Source organism: Pocillopora verrucosa, chromosome 3 (genome assembly GCF_036669915.1).
Source record: "Pocillopora verrucosa isolate sample1 chromosome 3, ASM3666991v2, whole genome shotgun sequence".
In the NCBI taxonomy this organism is placed as follows: Eukaryota; Metazoa; Cnidaria; class Anthozoa; order Scleractinia; family Pocilloporidae; genus Pocillopora; species Pocillopora verrucosa.
Genome location: NC_089314.1, coordinates 8,170,469 through 8,188,084, shown reverse-complemented (window position 1 = coordinate 8,188,084; position 17,616 = coordinate 8,170,469). Strand labels below are relative to the sequence as shown.

At 38.6% G+C, this 17,616-nt stretch overlaps 1 protein-coding gene across 3 annotated transcripts in view; it reads left to right on the top strand.

Moving 5' to 3' along the window:
- The window catches only part of LOC131782843 (uncharacterized), a 35,038-nt gene extending 17,947 nt beyond the window's left edge, over positions 1-17,091 (top strand). For all 3 annotated transcript variants that reach the window (XM_059099574.2, XM_066164329.1, XM_066164330.1), the window contains 31 exons: positions 70-292; positions 783-931; positions 1,876-2,048; positions 2,557-2,804; positions 3,140-3,291; positions 3,700-3,762; positions 4,174-4,270; positions 4,455-4,649; positions 5,399-5,526; positions 5,764-5,979; positions 6,660-6,809; positions 7,283-7,387; positions 7,593-7,700; positions 7,992-8,151; positions 8,647-8,780; positions 9,256-9,311; positions 9,452-9,537; positions 9,947-10,060; positions 10,669-10,844; positions 11,400-11,451; positions 11,626-11,816; positions 12,367-12,441; positions 13,194-13,291; positions 13,471-13,614; positions 13,983-14,063; positions 14,162-14,266; positions 14,578-14,675; positions 14,817-14,887; positions 14,989-15,054; positions 15,608-15,802; positions 16,673-17,091. In XM_059099574.2, the coding sequence (XP_058955557.2) occupies positions 70-292; positions 783-931; positions 1,876-2,048; positions 2,557-2,804; positions 3,140-3,291; positions 3,700-3,762; positions 4,174-4,270; positions 4,455-4,649; positions 5,399-5,526; positions 5,764-5,979; positions 6,660-6,809; positions 7,283-7,387; positions 7,593-7,700; positions 7,992-8,151; positions 8,647-8,780; positions 9,256-9,311; positions 9,452-9,537; positions 9,947-10,060; positions 10,669-10,844; positions 11,400-11,451; positions 11,626-11,816; positions 12,367-12,441; positions 13,194-13,291; positions 13,471-13,614; positions 13,983-14,063; positions 14,162-14,266; positions 14,578-14,675; positions 14,817-14,887; positions 14,989-15,054; positions 15,608-15,802; positions 16,673-16,798 (4,035 nt within the window). In that variant the 3' untranslated portion in view covers positions 16,799-17,091. The remainder of the gene's footprint in view (positions 1-69; positions 293-782; positions 932-1,875; positions 2,049-2,556; positions 2,805-3,139; positions 3,292-3,699; positions 3,763-4,173; positions 4,271-4,454; positions 4,650-5,398; positions 5,527-5,763; positions 5,980-6,659; positions 6,810-7,282; positions 7,388-7,592; positions 7,701-7,991; positions 8,152-8,646; positions 8,781-9,255; positions 9,312-9,451; positions 9,538-9,946; positions 10,061-10,668; positions 10,845-11,399; positions 11,452-11,625; positions 11,817-12,366; positions 12,442-13,193; positions 13,292-13,470; positions 13,615-13,982; positions 14,064-14,161; positions 14,267-14,577; positions 14,676-14,816; positions 14,888-14,988; positions 15,055-15,607; positions 15,803-16,672) is intronic.
- The last annotated feature ends 525 nt before the right edge of the window (positions 17,092-17,616 follow it).

Below are 17,616 nucleotides of genomic sequence, written 5' to 3'. Positions count from 1 at the left end.
GTTTAGAATTTTCTTGTTTGCGAGAGGTTAAGAACTTGAAACAGTGCCATATCTTTTTTCTACACACAGGAGTTTCAAGTGTCCGATGCCTTTTCTGCTGGACCGTACAAGGTGGAAATTATGTCCGGAAATGAGCAACGCAGATTTGACGTCAAAGAAGGAACGTTCATCCCACCGTCCACTCCAACTATAGCAGAACCTCCTTCGTTTGTATTAGACAATGAGACAATCTACTTATGTCCAAATGCAACTGCAAATGTCACTGTTCGACCCATCACCAGGGCTCCTCCAGGTTTGTATTGACTAGAAGTAGAACAATTCTACGACGGTCAACTTGGTGAGAGAGAGAATTTGCCACGTAAAGAGATGGCCGTCATGGAGAAGTAGTCGTGCGATGTGGCATCTGCTCTTTTGGGCGGTCCAAGCGACAAATTTATCTCGTACAAAATGCCTTTTGTAGAATAAAAACGCACACAATCCAAATGATCGTTAGTATTGCAAAATTTTACTTTATTTTCGGTAGGGGTTGTGTTCTTGAACGAGCTTGTACACTGAAGCCATTAGGCGTTCACTAGGATAGTTAAAACAGGCCATATTTTTTAGATGTGACCGTTAATGTAGTTTCAACTGTACCTTAATTCAGGTTGCAACTAAATCAGGTCTATCTCTTTTCTTAAGTTGACGTTTTATCAAATTCTAGAGGCAAAATGAACACGTAGGGTGTGGTTTCACATAGGCCTCTTACCACTACTTATGAGTTTTGATATTTGTGTTCATCGTAGGAATCGAGACTTTTACTGTAAACAGTTCGACTGCTCAGTTGATTCTTAACTCCCCATTGGACTACGAGCATACAACAAGTTACTTATTGACCTTGAGAATCACAGATACGGGAAAGTTAGAAGAACCCTCTGGAAATATCACGATCAGGGTAAATAGGAAATTTTTAGACTTTTGTAATATTACTTTCGAACTGGAAACGAAGTAATTTCATTATTCAACAATTATTCAACGATCGCGTTGAGATTATTGTTTAATAATCCCCTGGACTTTCGTACCGTATTTACTGAGGCTGAAGCAAATAATTATTTTACTTTGATTGCCTAAATGCTTTCGAATTATTTTCTAAATTCTGTAAAAAAAAAGAAATAATTGCGCATATTTTGTTACAATTCTGTTGATAACTCGTATTAAGATAAGCAAGCAATTTTAACATATTTATTTAATTCAGTCTGAAAATGCTTCACATCTTTCCTTTGAAAAGTGTTCAGCCAACTCGCTAATATCTTTTGAGCTTTTGCAATTGAATTGAATTTTCTCATATTACGTTTATCACTTACTTGGAAACATTGAAAGGACGTGTAGCAGCCACTTTGAAATTTAGTACTCCTTCTGCTATAATCACCTCGCGCGAGGTGAATATAATGAGATATGGCCGATCAAAGTGCTTGCATCTCTATGATCACCTAAGCAATTATACTAAACGTATTTAAATAAAGAAGCTGTATGCATGCGGAAAATAATTTAAGTAAGATACTGTTTTACATGGCTGCACAGATAACTCATGGCGAACATTGGAGCAAAGAGAAGCAAAGAGGTAAAAAAAGGTGTTAAGAGAGAAATCCAGTGTAGAGAAGGGTGATTTTCGTCTTGTCAAGAAAAGACAAAAATATTTTGAGTAACCACGTGGAATCGTACCTCAGATAACTGAATTCCGCACTGCGATCCTCCGCCACAGGGCCACAGAGACTCTGCTGTGAGTTAGGCTATGTTTTGGCTCATGTGTCACACGCGTTCTGCTAGGATAAGCAATTTTGAGAACTTCGTGTACGAAAATAAAGTAAGAAAAGGAGTACATGTGCTTTTCCTCTTTAGGTTTTCGTTTTGGACTACAACGATCACTGCCCGGTATTGCCAAATGTCAATTACGACCTTAAACCTATCCCTCCTCTTCAAAGGGCAGCATTCTTTGTTGCCATGGCACAAGATGGAGACAGTGGAACCAACGGACAGATTACGTACAAGAGAAGTCATATCCTGGAAGCAATGTAAGTGAGGAAATCATTTTAAACTGAACGGCATTAAGTTTTTCGCTCCATGGTTATTCTACGAGTCAACAATTGCGAGATACAAATGGCTGGAAAGGTGTCTTATTTCAAGGTCAAATATCGAGAAACAATTTAAAATAAAAGGAGTGTTCAGGTCAAATGTCTTCCATCGGCTAGAAAAGAATAGAAGCCCAGAGCTTAAGCCTTTTGACAAATTAGGTGGTTAGCATTGTGTCCCGATTCGATCTTCTGACGCCCTGAAAATTGATGAATACGACTAAAAGCTCAAATATCTTAACTTGTGAAACAGGATTCTACATTCCTACCACCCCTTCCATGCTTGACATACAAATAATTTAGTCAAACGAAATTGTTAACTTATCTTCGTAAGAGGGTAAGGCAGGAAAAATGCACTGATAGCAGCCTTTTGCATCATTCTTGACTATGTATCATCAACGGCTTATTGATATTATTTTGATTTACTGTTCGTTTTTTTTATTTCACAAAGACCTCGAGTTGAGGCCACGCGGTTTGCAATCAAGAATGGCTCGGCATATATTTGGAGTAACAAAACTATCGAGTGGACCTACAAATATTTCATATTTGCTGTGGACGGAGGAACTCCAAAACGAGGAGACAGAATACCGCTGACCATAACATTCAATGCTACGTGCCAAGAAACTGGCGGGATTTTTGTTAATGCAACGAGTGGCCAAGTATTCTTCAGGGCGCCGGGAATGACGGGATCAGAGTATCGTGAGTTACAATATCATAACAGCATTTTCGACTGTAATTTGGAAACTTGCTCTACGACGCCACCCTCTAAACTAAGGGCTTTTTAGTGGCCTTTAGTGTTCAACCCGGTTGAAGTCCGCTACGCATGTCCAGTCTGATTTTTCGTAGACACCTTGTGATTCTTTTCTTTTTTCCTGATCGGCTGTTTGCTATGATTATCATAGATTGTGTCTCAAGATCTCAAGCATTCTGAATGACCTCTCTTTTCCGTCAAATTAGTTAAATCGTTCTTATGTTTACATTTAACGCAGTCATTGTTGCTTTTTGTTAAAAATCTCGCCCTTTTCTCTTTTCAGCAAGAAATTCAACCACGAAACCGAAGTGCCGACGCTGTAGAACTGGGTACTACTGTGTTGGTGATGGAACCGAGGAAAAGTGTGGAGTAAAGTCGCCGACGGAATTTTCGTTTGGAGGAGCAACAAATTGTAGTTCATGTTGGGAAGGCTGGGTAAGAATGAAATCACAACTTTTATGCTTGTAATAGTCGATAAAAGATCGAGCAGGAAAATAAATCACGTCTTATCATTAAATAACAACCTTCAATGCAACCTTTCGATATCTTGAGTTGTACACAGAGAGAGACAAAATCGCCCTAAGTGTGAGAGAAACCTGAAAACACGAGTCTGCTACTCTAGTTTCAACTGAAAATTTAGCTACCGATGGATACAAGATAATTTCACTCCACCACAAAAGAAAACAAGGGTATGGAGAAATGAGATTAACCCAGTGAAATGTGAGGTTGGAAGATTTAAGCAAAGCTTCTTAGTATTAACAGGCCGCCAAGGTGATCAATCTTCTCGGATACATACGTTTGTCATTTCTGAAGTGCTCATTCTTTATAATCTATTTTTTCCAGTTATGCCACAACGGTAGTGCGTTACCCTGCCCACCAAACACTTATGTCAAATGCAACGAAACGGTAAGTCTAGCACACTGCATCAAGTGATATCAGAGCAAGTGGTCACCTTCCTTAACGAGAGGGGTATTGCGTGCGTCCCCTTATCCTTTAAAATAGTGTAAGACAGTGCTAACCTGATCTACACAAATTTATGCGGTGACAAGCTGCTCAGGATGGTTGTAAATAAACATAATGTACAATGTTCGAGTTAGAAATTCCTACACTTTCTTGAAAAATGTTGCAAGGTGCCAAACGTTTCCAACAATAATATTTTTCCAAATAGCTAGACGAAGAAATCATCCTAAGATTGAAGGCTTTGTTCGTACGCTGGCTCAGGTATAGGTTATATCGAAAATGTCCGTAGTATAACTCAGTGGTTGAGGATAATCGGGAAAGTTCATCGAAAATATCATGCTATCTCTCCAATTTTAGTCGTGTCCAGAAAAGTGCTACCCCTGTGAGCCTGGCACAGTTTGTAAAGCAGGAAGACAGTACGAGTGTCGACCCGGGACATACAGTGATGGAACTGGTGGGCTTAGTGATTCCGGTGTAAATCACATACTGCTGAAACGCAAGAAAATTGCAATTCATTTGATATTTGGAAATTTGATTTTGTTGGTGTCGTTGTTGCTGTTATTGATGTCTGAGTGTGAAGTTTTTCTCTTTCTTTCGCCTTTTTTTAATCAGAGGATGTAACTTTCTTCATTTGTCAGGATTTCCTTGTAAGCTATGCCCTCCAGGAAGCTACAACAACAAAACGCGGGCAGAAACTTGTTACTGCTGCCCTCCTGGCTACAGCAGCACTTACATGAAGACATCCTGTCGAGCGTGCCCTGCTAATGAATACGCTGATCAGGGAAACTTTCCAAATTGCACACTATGCAGGTCCTGCTTCACAAAAGATTCGTGTAAGTTGAACAGAGTGTTACCGTGATCTTTTTTAATAACTAACTTTTATTGTTCTACTTTAAAGAAGAGTATCGATCGGTTCCTTGTGTGTGACTGAGATTTGACGGCCTACATACCTGGTTGGAGCTGTTTCCAAACGCAAATCTCCTTTTTGTTTTTTTCTGTTATGTTTTATTTTCAGGTTGCGGTGTTTTTTTCTTTTTTTTTTTCAGTAGTTCGTGTAGCTAAGCAATGCATTATAAAGGGTGGAGAGGCTAAAGAGACCTCATTTAAATCATATTGCTGTGTGGTTTTAAACTGTCCTCCACGCACCTAAATCTTGTTGAATGACGAAAAACTCAAGTCATTTAAGCTCAGGGCACATCATGTGCGATCTCAAAAAGTGGATGTAACGTTTCGTAGCAGTTGCTTGAAATTGGCTCGGCTCTCTTTTTATCATTATTAAAGGATACGAATTCAAGGTCTTTACGAGCAGCTAGTATTTATATTATTTTTCAATAACAGTTCCTGTGGTGTTGATTGCAAATAGGCGCCGAACTTAGTGTTGATTATGTATTGTTAACTTGCGAAGAATCTATTGTGGTCATCTTTCACTAGGTAATGTCATGCAGTCTAGACATACTTAGTTGTCCATGTTTTTAGGTTAGGTCAAGTTAAGTAAGTAGTTAATAAGTAAGTAGTCGTGCATCTAGCGATTAAAGCTTTTCCACGTTCTTTTAAAACGTTGTTCTTTGCTTAAACACAACAGGTCCATGTTTGGGAGACCCTTGCTACCCGTCAGTAGACTGTCACAACGTTGGAAATGGGTCATTCATCTGCGAATCATGCCCAGATGGGTTTGAAGGAGACGGAGAGACGTGCACTGATATCAACGAGGTAAGTCGGCAACACTGGACTAATGCTGGCAGGTTGATTAATATGAGAACGTGAAGCTATCTCCCACTTATACACCATTTGAGATCTATCCGGTCACGTACATTAACGCACTGCCCGGCTATCTGGGTACATCAAATTGTTAAATGATATCCCTACCAAAAATTCTGCGTATTCTTCACAAATTAAACTTAATATGAATACCCCCCAGAAATTAGAATACATATCTGCTTTGTTTAGTGTGTCCTGGCAAACCCATGTTACAAGCCTAATGAGTGTGTGAACCTTTCTCCGGGGTACCGCTGCGGAGGATGTCCAAACGGTTACCGCGGCAATGCTCCATCAGGAGTGGGCCTTGAGCACGCGCAGAAGTACAAGCAGAAGTGTGAAGAAATCGACGAGTGTAGCGAAGGAATTGACACATGTGATCCGAATTCAAACTGTATTAACACATTGGTAGGTGTGAAATGAATGGTAAGGATTAGCTTTTTATGAAAAATTGCGGCCTTTTTCTTTCGATGAGTTGGCTTCTCACGAGCGGTTCTTCCCATCCCTCCTTCTATATAACATTTCCTTAGATATGTTAACCATGCATTCCATCACTGTATACGGTAAATATGCAAAAGTTGTGTTACGCACACTCAAGAACTGAATAACATTAGGATTGACATTGGGTTCAGAACTTTTTTAAGGAACTCATCGTTTTTCATCGTGGTGAGGAGAAAATATGAATGGCTAAAAGAAAAACGATATTCAACACTATTAACCTATTACTCCCTAACATCAGTATGCATATTCTCCATACTACTCTCTAGACATTTCCTAGGGTTCTGACAAGGAGAATTTGTTCAGCAATCAAGAGCTTCTTTAGTTGGTGATCATCTCCTTTATTCTCATGGCCTTAATGTTTGACTTAGGGGTGATGTTGTAAGGAGAAATTAGATGTTAGTCACTCTTAGGGGTTAAAGGGTTAAGCTTTTCTAAGGGAAACACCTTTCGCCGAAGAAAAGATGAGTATCGTGCTCGTTAGAAATATAAGAATCCTCTGTGGTACACGAAGGACCAGTTGTCAACAGATTTGAACCCACACAATTAAAATTGCAACATGAAAAAAAATGTTTGAATGACTTTCTCAGGGTAGTTTCAAATGCAGCCCGTGTAAACCAGGATTCATTGGGGATGGTTATCTTGGCTGTTATCCCGGTGACCTGTGCACCAGCTCGCAACATACCTGTCAAGCGAATGCACAGTGTACATCGACTGGAGCAGGAAGATACAAGTGTACGGTATGAAAATTGCAGATATAAAGTTGTTGGATTAAGGCCAAATTACGCTCAGTGAAGAGCGTGGAGGTACCGAAACTTTACTGATAAAAAAATGAAACTGTTTTAAGAAATAAGTGATCAGATTTTTCAGTTGCCTCTCTCTGCATCTTCATTTTTATTTAAAAAACGATGATTTATCAAATTACAACGCTAAACTGGCCAATTAATTTTAAAGACTACCATCCGAAACACAAAACCACCTTAAACTCTAATGGGGGCTTCAAAATATGCCGATGAACTTGATAGGAGTTGTAACGAAATTGAAAAATGTTAAAGAATAATATTAACATATAAAATTAACATAAGATGTATAATCTTTGAGGCAGCTATTAGAGGAAGAATTTGTTAAAGCCAGAAATGCAGTGAGATTGATAAGAGTTATGGTTTTTCAAATGTTCAGTTGAGGTTACAATCTTTGCTTCATTTTCACGCAGTGTAAAGGAGGTTTCGCAGGTGATGGAGAAGAGTGTGAGGTCGATCCCGATTTGGATGACATTCCTGTCAAAGGATTGAGTTGTACCTTACCTAACTGCAGAAAGGTTTGTTTTTGACTTTATTTGTTTGAAATGCTGACAGCGCTATTTTAAGGTTTTCTGTTAACCCGGTGCCGATCCCATCCTTCAAAACCAGTCTCGATCCTTTGAAAGGCATTCTTCCGTCTTACGTGAATATTTTACTTTTTCCATCGTCTAACCGGATGATCCCTTTTTTCATTGGATCAGTTATTTGATATCTACCTTGCAGGATAATTGTCCAAGTGTACCGAATACGGGCCAAGAAGACAATGATGGTGACACGGACGGTGATGCTTGTGATGAAGACGACGATAACGATTTGGTTCCTGATAATAAGGTTACAAATGTTACACTGAATCAATTTTAATCTTTTTTACTTAACCTCAATACCAGATGCTTTCGACATTGCCTTTCCTAGCATTATGTCGGAAGCTTGCCACACGTGAGTGGCCTTTTCAATTTCCGTGCCAAGTGATAAGTTCTCGTCAGTTCCGATAACGAAAAACCTGATCGTAAAATCGGAGGGTCTGAGTATCCAGAAATCCGAATGTTTCGTTGACTTTTGTCTACTTATAGCAAATTTCAACATTTTTCTTTGTTGAACCATCTTTTTTTTCTTCCATCATAGGATAACTGTGTTTTTGTGGATAATCTTGACCAAATAGACACTGATAAGGATGGCGTGGGGGACAAATGTGATAACTGTGTGGCTGTTCATAACCCAGACCAGACAGACACTGACGGGGATGGTGATGGAGACGCGTGTGATGATGATCAAGATGGAGATGGTAAATATCAACAGGACCGTTTACTATGATAGCAAAGTAAGAACTTGATGAAATTGAAAAAGCTCTATCAAGAGCCGATCGCTAGCACTCTACTGGTAATAAGGGGAAATGCCCGAATGTTCGATTATCATAACTTTTTACTTTTTCTTTTTGACAAAGAATGGCTCACATGGCAGTTAACTCTTAGCTACGGCCTTGAAGTAGGACTATCGCTTCACAAAAATTATCATAGGGTGTTCAAGTTCGTCGTTTGCAATCTCTCTACCATGTATCTTTGAAGTTCTTCTTTTTCTCTGTTTATCTTATTTCTTGGTTAATTATTTTCTTAATTTATTTTTCCTTTCCTACTCAGAACTGGAACTTGAGCTCTTGAACTTAAGAGATATCAATTTTATAAGCTCTCAAAAACTATATCTACATGTTGTGTATTGGCTCCGAGGTTAGTGGTTCTAAAAGAAATAATGGCGTATTCTTATCTATATCCCACGAAACCAGGAAAATTGAATCCGAACGACACGTGCCCCAGGTTAAACGCTATTGGCGACCATGTTGATGATGATGGGGACGGTGTGGGTAACCTGTGTGACAACTGCCCAAAAAACTACAACGCTTTGCAGAATGGAAAGCAGGTATGCCCAGAAAGACCTTTTGCAGGACACTCAGGTCCTAGACTATTGAAATCGATTCATTTTTGAATGGGATCATGATCAGTATGCCCAGTCTTTCACGTTTTGCGTAAGTCTCCACTGAACGATAGCTAAGCGGACTTTCTGGGTTAAACTTGTTCTGAATTACTTAATCGCTGATATTTACATCTACATTATCAAGCCAGCAGAACTCTTTTATTTTAACAGTATTCAACCTATAGAGACGAATAAACAATGCAATTCGTCTCATTTGCATGCCACAGTAATACAAGCTGGGTTTGAAGCTCAACTCTTCCCTTAATAAGAACCGAAATATTACGTTGAATTCTCTGTTTCTTGTGTAATTTCTTGGTCATACCTACATTTTATGTTGTCAATGTTTTCTCCGGTCTTTTTCTCTCTATATATTTTGTAGTCTCAAGGTATAACTATACTTGTGCTTGATTTCATCTCTTAGCCGGACAGTAACGAGAACGGGTACGGAGATGTCTGCGATGGACCTGGAAAAGACAAGTAAGAGACTAAAGAAAGACAAAATAATAATGATAAACGATACATGCCCGATAAACCTCCACCGGATATCTAGTGGTGGAGTTGAAGCACAGAAACTATTAAGTGCGACACGCTTCTTACATATAAGGGTTTTTTTTCAGGGATGGCGATGGAGTTCTTGACGAGTTTGACAACTGCCCTGATTTACCAAATGGCGAACAAGGAGATGCTGAGGATGACAAGATAGGTGAGAACACACAATATGTTTGAAGAGTTCAATATTCTTAAGGCAAAGCGAGGAGCTAAGAAATTATTAGAAAGTGTACAATGCTGCTGAGATCGTGATCTTCTAAAAATTGTCCTAAAAAATGAGATGCTTGTTCGGAATAAATGACTCGCGTGTGTCTGAATTTCTAATTCTAAAAGAACTAATGTAGCTCATTGTTATGAAATGTAAAGAAAAAAAGACTAGCCCGTTTTCATCGTCGGGTTAGAATAACCATGCATGAGTTCTTTTAGATTTCAAATGGTGCTCATAATTCCTCCGTTCTAATAAAAAAGGATTTGTTTTGTTTTCCGCAGTCCCGGAAAATAGAATTGACTTGAGCGCATATTCGTTTGTGATTGATTTTATGTGAAACTGATATTTTTGCAAGGTGACGCATGTGATGACGACCAGGATAATGATGGCATACCTAACATACGGGATAACTGTCCCATGATCAGTAATCCTAACCAAGAACATCACAAGCTATCTTATGATGACAAAGGTAAGGAACAAAAAGTAGCAATAGTCGCTGTGCAAGGGAAGCAAGATGTCGTGAAATATCGTGCGACATGATATTTAGAGAAAACACAAGTTTTTATTAGTTTTAAAAATCCGGTAGAGGTTGATGCTAATACTAGTTTTTTTATGAAATTTTTGGATTGACATTGATCCAGAGAAGAAACAATGAAACGATCGCATAGTTGTCTATTTCTTTCGTTTTAGGACTGATATATATTTACATAAAAAGCTGAATCCTATATGCATTTTGAACGGCTTTTTATTATGATCTATCGGAGATCTAAACTCGTAGATGACGTCATGAAAACACTTTGCTCTTTTATCACATTAAAAAGATAAATTCCATATTGCCGTGCATCTGTACGGTATTAGATCACAGAAGACGATAAAATGTGGCAAGAACATATTAATTTATTGACTGTGCCTCGTGTGCCTATTTTTGCTCTTACCTCTTCACATTTTGACGTCATCTGTGAACCTATTTGTTAAATATACTGTGACCCCTATGTGACTGGACCAATTTATCAAGGAGCTAAATTATACACTTAAAAGTCACAGTGAATTCCTCCACATATGCCATTTTATTTTCAGCTCTTCCTGTGGGCGACGCATGCGTTGAAGATTATGACGGCGATGGTGTCCCGGATGTCGATGACACGTGTCCTCATGCAAAACATATCAGCAAGACAAGCTTCCTCGATCACTTCACAGTGGATTTGTACCCAGGACACAGTGACCCGGTTCCCGAGTGGAGGGTGGCAAAAATGGTAAAGAAAAAGGGAGACTTATGAAAGGTCTTGGACGTGAGGTTTTCCCTTTCTTTTCCTCTTCCCTCTTAGAGACTTCCTTATATTAAAGGAAATCACAAAATGATACGAATAATGATAACGCAAAAAGGCAATCAAATAATGATAAACATCAAAGGAAAATGGATGGCCAAGAAAGATTCTAAATTTAAAAAAAAACTTGAAATAAGGAACTACAAAAGAAGGAAAATTTGTCATTATTATTATCACTATTATCACGATTACAACTATTGGTATTATTATCATTGTCACCATTTTTGGATAAATGGTCCCCAATTAACGATATTTGAGAGAAAGAAAACATGAGATATTCATAAAATCATTTTGTTCCCCTCTTTTTTCTCCTCAGAGATTTATGATTAGTTAGGCGATGCACAGTATTCTGCCGGACTGATGTTGCAGTACAACTTAGAGTTGGATGATCTGAGAAATGCAGAAGATGTAATTTGGGGCTGTTTTATGTAAGAACAATGCTTGGAAGCATCATTAATATCAGATTTTATCCTTAACTTCCAGGGAGTCGATGTTGAACACCTGACCAACTCAAATCATCCAGGAATGCTAATATGTAAGTTCCTTATCTTTCATATCTCTTTTGTACATGGTTTTCTTGCTTGTTTGTTTCTTTGTTCGGTTTTTTTTAGGCTTATAATGTGTAAAGTTTTTGGAAGTACAATTTTAGCTTAAGATTACGTTTTCATAATCGAAATTCTTTTCTAACTTTATCGCTGGAATAACTCAGGTTCTACACGTTACGGACCCGTTGATTACAGTGGAACAATCTATGTCAAGGATCGTGAGGGTTCTGACTATTTGGGTGTGGTTTTTGGCTATCAGTCGAATCGAAAGTTCTATGTGGTTATGTGGAGAAGGGAAAACATTAATTTTGGCCAAGCTGATATCAACGCTGGTATAAAGGGACTGCAGCTGAAGGTAGGAAGTTATATCTTAGATATAAAAATAGTGCAAACTAATACCATGACACAACGTAAGACCATTCCTTCATTCAATACAAATATAAAGAAGGAAAAACTAGCCGTTGGATATTGCTGTTACTGGGTTCTGACTGATATCCAGGCAGATAAACATTACCAGGGACTGCAATTGTAGCAGTAAACAAAGACATTTTCCTTGAAATTTGATGCAGATTTTTGAAGTGTTTTAATTAAAAAAGAAAAAGGGAAAAGGACAATTCCACTCGCATTTGGTGGATATGGGTAGCTAGTGATAATTTTCTACCATCTCAAATTCAAAGCAAGCTCGTTGGATAATTGTTAAATGCAAGATAGAAAAATCGGAAGGTCAGGGATTCGAATCCTTTCGGGGACTCGTATTCCTTCTTAGTCTTACGCACTCGACATAATGCTTAGAATATTTCTGTGATTGCTCTGTACCTCACTACAGTTATTGTTTTTATGGATACGGTGGAACTGTGAAGTTATTAGATCTGACTTGATTTACAAGTCGTCTCTTACACAAATAGCTTGTAGACTCGAACACTGGACCAGGCCCAGACTTGGCAAAAGCGTTATGGTACTCAGGCGATACTTTAAATCAGGTAATTGTATTTTTTTTCTTATTCATGGTAGTATAGCGCCAGAACCTCCATAGGACGCGAGATAAAAAACACATCAAGTGAAGAGAATTTTTTCCTCACGTGCTCATTCTGCCCCGCCATCAACTATTCTCCGTCCTTTCGTAAGCATAATGTCCCGAGGTTCACCAGTCAATATTCGACCGCTGACTTTTATGCCACCGCGATATTTCTTTGCGTAGAAGGAGAAAAAGCGCGCACGCTGAATGGCGCTCCAACTAGAACTTGAAATAAAATCCTTTCCAGAGTGCAGTTGTTCGTAATGTCAAAGTGTTCAACTGCACAGTTTTGGCAGTTAAATGATCCTGTAAGTACTTCAAACTCCACAGGGACTCCACACATAGCTCACTAAATCTAGGGGGCTACTTAATAAAAGATTTAGGCGAAAAAGTTCGCTCGTACGACTCTCGTGGCGTCCCTTGCATCTTAGAGAAGCTCTTGTGTTTACCAAAACACCTCTGTTGCATTTCAAAAGCGCAGTAACGATCCTCTAGGCGTATCAAACTCCAATGAGGAAAGACAGCTTCACTGCATTTGATCAAGCCCGTAAACACACTGCAAACCAAGGCCAAACATCATGCGCTCTGCTGCTGACCTTTTTATACCTTGCGCACGCACAATAAACAGTAGAGGGCGATTTGCAATTGGAAGAAGAGAAACCCTTCCCATTTCAGTACTCTGGCTCTCCAATGGAATTGCACCTTTTTTTTTTTCAGGTAACTCTGTTATGGGACGATCCACTTATGAAAGGATGGCAGCATCAGACTCCATATGGCTTCCTCGTAACTCACAGACCATCCATTGGTCTGATAAGGTACATGTGGATACTTTCTGCATGGCTTCTGAAAAACAGCAATACATATAAAAAGCCAGGCATATCACTTCAGCATAAAAAAGCCATGAATTTTGAAAATATTTTGTTGCAATTTGGGATAAGTAATTCAAGTCTTCAGAGTCATCAGAGTCATAACCATTGTTAACCCCTCTCTTCAGAGTTCAGATAAAACAAGGAGACAAGATTTTAACTGATTCTGGAAATATCTATAACACAGTCCTGACCGGTGGGAGACTGGGCATGTTTGTCTTTGGTCAACATGACGTCATCTGGTCCAGACTTGAAGCTCGTTGTTCAGACAGGTAAAATGACGTGACAGGTTGAATAACATGATTGGTGTATGCGTTGATATGCTCAGATTACCATCTTATGCTTGCTCTACTCAGGAGGGTTTTCTTTGTTCAAAGTACTGTCAACCTGTGTCTTTCATATCTGTATAAGAATGAGCACTGTCTAAAGCGTTACTGCCTATGTATATTTTTTCTTTATTTCTTTACGTAACTTGCATGTTTTCCTTCAATTGCAAATGGGCCACAAATGAATCTACACTGAGTGCCTACGCGCCTTAACTCAGTTTCCCCTAGATTCCCGATCCTTTCGTCATTTTTTTCTCATGGATGTCGCATTTGTATAATTTCGTCAGAACTTAACCATTCTTTATTTGTTGCAGAATAAACCAAGCCTTGATGTTTGACGGTGTTGACGATCACGTGACTCTACCATCCATTCATACTTTAGGTTTAACAGATAGGTATTTATTTCAAGTATAAACATTTTTCAGCCACTGTTTTGCACTATTTTTTAATACTATAAACTTAGGATACCAAAAGTAGTCCTATTCCTTTTCAGCTTCACGATCAGTGTGTGGGTAAACATGGCAGCGGACTACCCCATGACTGTCATGCCTATCGTTTGCAGTGATGAAGGAATGCTTTGCTTATACCTTAGAAACAGGTTAAGATTGAAATGAAAGATCTCGTTAATTATTTATTTATCCAGTTATCTAGTCAGAAATCCTCGATACATGGCCAAGTGGATTATTTCAAAATACACTCTTGGCCAGAGGAAATGATTTTTTGTCATTGATCCGGAAATGAACTTTCCTGTCTTTGACATGTTTGTTCGTTTAAAAACATCAAGAAATCGCAAGATTCCCAATCTTGAAAGTCAGAGTAAGGCATCGTAAATACCTAATGCGTCACCTATCCCTGATGTCTGTTATCATTGTAGACTTTGATTCTTTTTTGTTTGCATTGTTTTTTAAGACACATTCATGGAAACTTAGGAAAATCTACCGTGGAAGGAAGTGAAGTTATAGAACCAGAGGAATGGCATCATCTTGTGTTTCGATTTGATGCGCAACGTATGTTTGATTCGTTTGTCGGTTTTTTCTTTCTCTCTTTTTGGGTAGCCAGGTTCTCTCTCAGTACTTTTAAGTAAAATCACGTCGTACATGAAAAGCGCACGCGCTAAAACACATACACATTACTTTATCTTGTTCCAGGACACGAGATTGAAGTATTTGTAAATGGATCATCGGTTGGTAAAAAGACTGATACTACTCCGCACAGCTGGGTGAGAGATAAAATAACTCATTTTATTCGGAGTTTCTGTCATTTTACAATACAAGAACCTTTCACTAAACTGTGTTCTGTTTTTTTGGGGTTTTTTTCTAGTCTCCCAATATTAAGCTTTCTATTGGACGCGATCAGAAACACTTCTTAAATGGAACAATTGACGATGTAAGTAATAATTAAGAATTGGTTCGTATGTCAGCGTGCGTTCATCGTGTTATGAAGCATGCGGGAGGCATAGAGAGCCCAAAAGATGCGAAGCAAACAAACCCGATGTGAGAATATCTTTTCGCTGAAACGCCATAATCGTGATCAGTTTTCCATCGCAATGCTCAAAGCCATAACGAAAAAAGGATAAAAATAAAAATGAATTAGTGTATGATCAAATTTCCGTTCATTTCTTTCTGACAGACGTATCCATGACAAAAGTGTCGCGAATTGAAGTATTCATTGCTGCAAAGATCACTCATATCCAGTGTCTCGAATGTAGTTTTGTGGCTGTGATTAAAAGATTTAGTTTAAAAATTAGCTTAACTGGAACATCCTTCCCAAATTCTTTTATTGGAAGGCTTTACTTCTGAGGATCTAGTAGATCTCTCTCGTCAAGACACTTTAGGAGGATTGCAATGTGTGAGGTGATTTAAGAATGTAGCATTTTTACCCTTTAAGCTCTCTTTGTTCACTATATAATACCCGCACATTGATTTGGATGTATTCTCAGTTGACCCTGTGGGGAGTACGAGTCCCTGATGATGAGATCATAGAGTACATGAAGCTTGCGGGATTGACTTGGCCTATTCACAAGGGACTGGTACGGGCCCACTTCAATATGGAGGATATTTCCGGTTCGATTATCTTAGATCAGGGAGGCAATGGTTTCCATGGTAACCTTGTTGGGAAGCCCTTGTTTGTTCCGGTTAGTTAATAATGGCTATCGATGTTACTAGATTTCTCGATCTTTGTATCACATCTGGAATTATTCCAATAAGTTTCGGTCCATCGTTATTATGTGCAAATTGTGGGTACTCTCTACTAGCTCTCCGTCAAGATTCTGTGTCCGAACAAAGTCCATCAGGCAGAATATGGACGACATAATTAAATTTGAAAACGATCTTGTTCAAAATTAGAGAAGTTGGGCTCGAACTGGCTAACCGTTCTTCGCAAAACTCGCTTTTCTGAGTTTAAGAAGGACAAAATTCAACTTCCACGCACGGACTTTAAAAGAAAAATGATGTACCTTCAATTTGCACTGATAATGAGGGAGATTTAAGAAGCAGAAGGGTTATCCTTTTGCACTTGAGATTGCACAAGGAGAAATTGCGTAAAAACTCGTCCAATAAAAATCAACCAGTGAATGCTTCGCCGCCAATATTACAGATCTACATTTTTTCGCTACTGCAAGAAAATGTCTCAAGAACTGTATGCATTCTGCCACATGCAAATTCTCTTTGATGCTGTACTAACGTTGGCAGTTTCCTACCGAAACTATATTGGTTACTTAACAGAAAACAAAACTGATAGATAACTTTAGTTTTCAAGAAAAAAAAAAGCTTTTTGTTTCTTTCAGCAACATAACCAGCTGTTTAAAGATAAAAATTCGATTTAAAAAATTCACAGGGAGTGAAAAATATTATGCAATTCAGTGCAGAATATTTTTTTCGATGTCTTGATGGATGTTTAAGTCTACCTGTTTGAATTTTCATTGTTAACCTGTTTCTCAGTTATTGGCCGTTTGAATGCCTTTTTGTTTGTATGATCGTTTCTTTATTTTTTCGTTTTATTACAGAGCACCGTGGATAAAAATCGATTTGTGATCTCCTTTCCAAACAATCGACGAAGAAGAACATTAGGAGTCCATTCATCGCTACTTGGGCGAGGAGACACTCGGAACTTTGATTTTTTTTCGTGTTAACTAAGGGCGACTTCTTGATATGCAGACCCAACCAACAGAAGTAATTTAAGGGCCCATTCATGTGCTGACGATAATTTATTCAAGAGAAACAACAATGCTAAGAATGTCTCGGTGAATTAATGAAAAACAGACCCTCATTGAGCATGACAAAAAATGTGAAACTTTCACCAGAGTGTTGTTTTAATATCTTTTGAGACTTTATTTTATCTTGCCTGTTTACTTTTTAAAATTGGCACGTCTGAGTCTGTGTAAATCGAGTTAGACATGGGAGGGAGGGGGTACTTTGGAGGTCACAAGAGAAGACGTAAGCTTTTCTAAAGTTTATATGATATCCGAGGGTGCGTTCAATACTCAAAAAGCATGATATAATGTCTTTGAAATAAACCAGCATCGACTTGGTTCTGGAAACGTTGGTTTTATTTCTAAACTGAAGAAACAACCTTTTAGTGATGCACAGTGGAGAAAAGAAAAAAGAGCTATGGATGGAGTAATTGAAGACCTCAACAAAACATTGCTCCAGTTTGAGCGAAAAGCCGTTACATTAAGTTAAAAAAACCCACAAATTTTGCCCAAATGTGCATGGCTACTGAGGGTCACAGGACCATCACGGATTACTTCATCGTGAATAGAGAAAGAAGTATGGACTTGACGAGAGGGAAGGTTACTAGTAATAACAGTCAGTTTTCACCAGGGAGACCATCTTCATTACTGTCATTATACCAGTTTTACTGGTAGGAGAATGTACTCGAGGGGATTCACAATGAGACCTTAAAATAATCTACAAAGCACTATTGTAAGACTTTGCCAACTATTTCGGC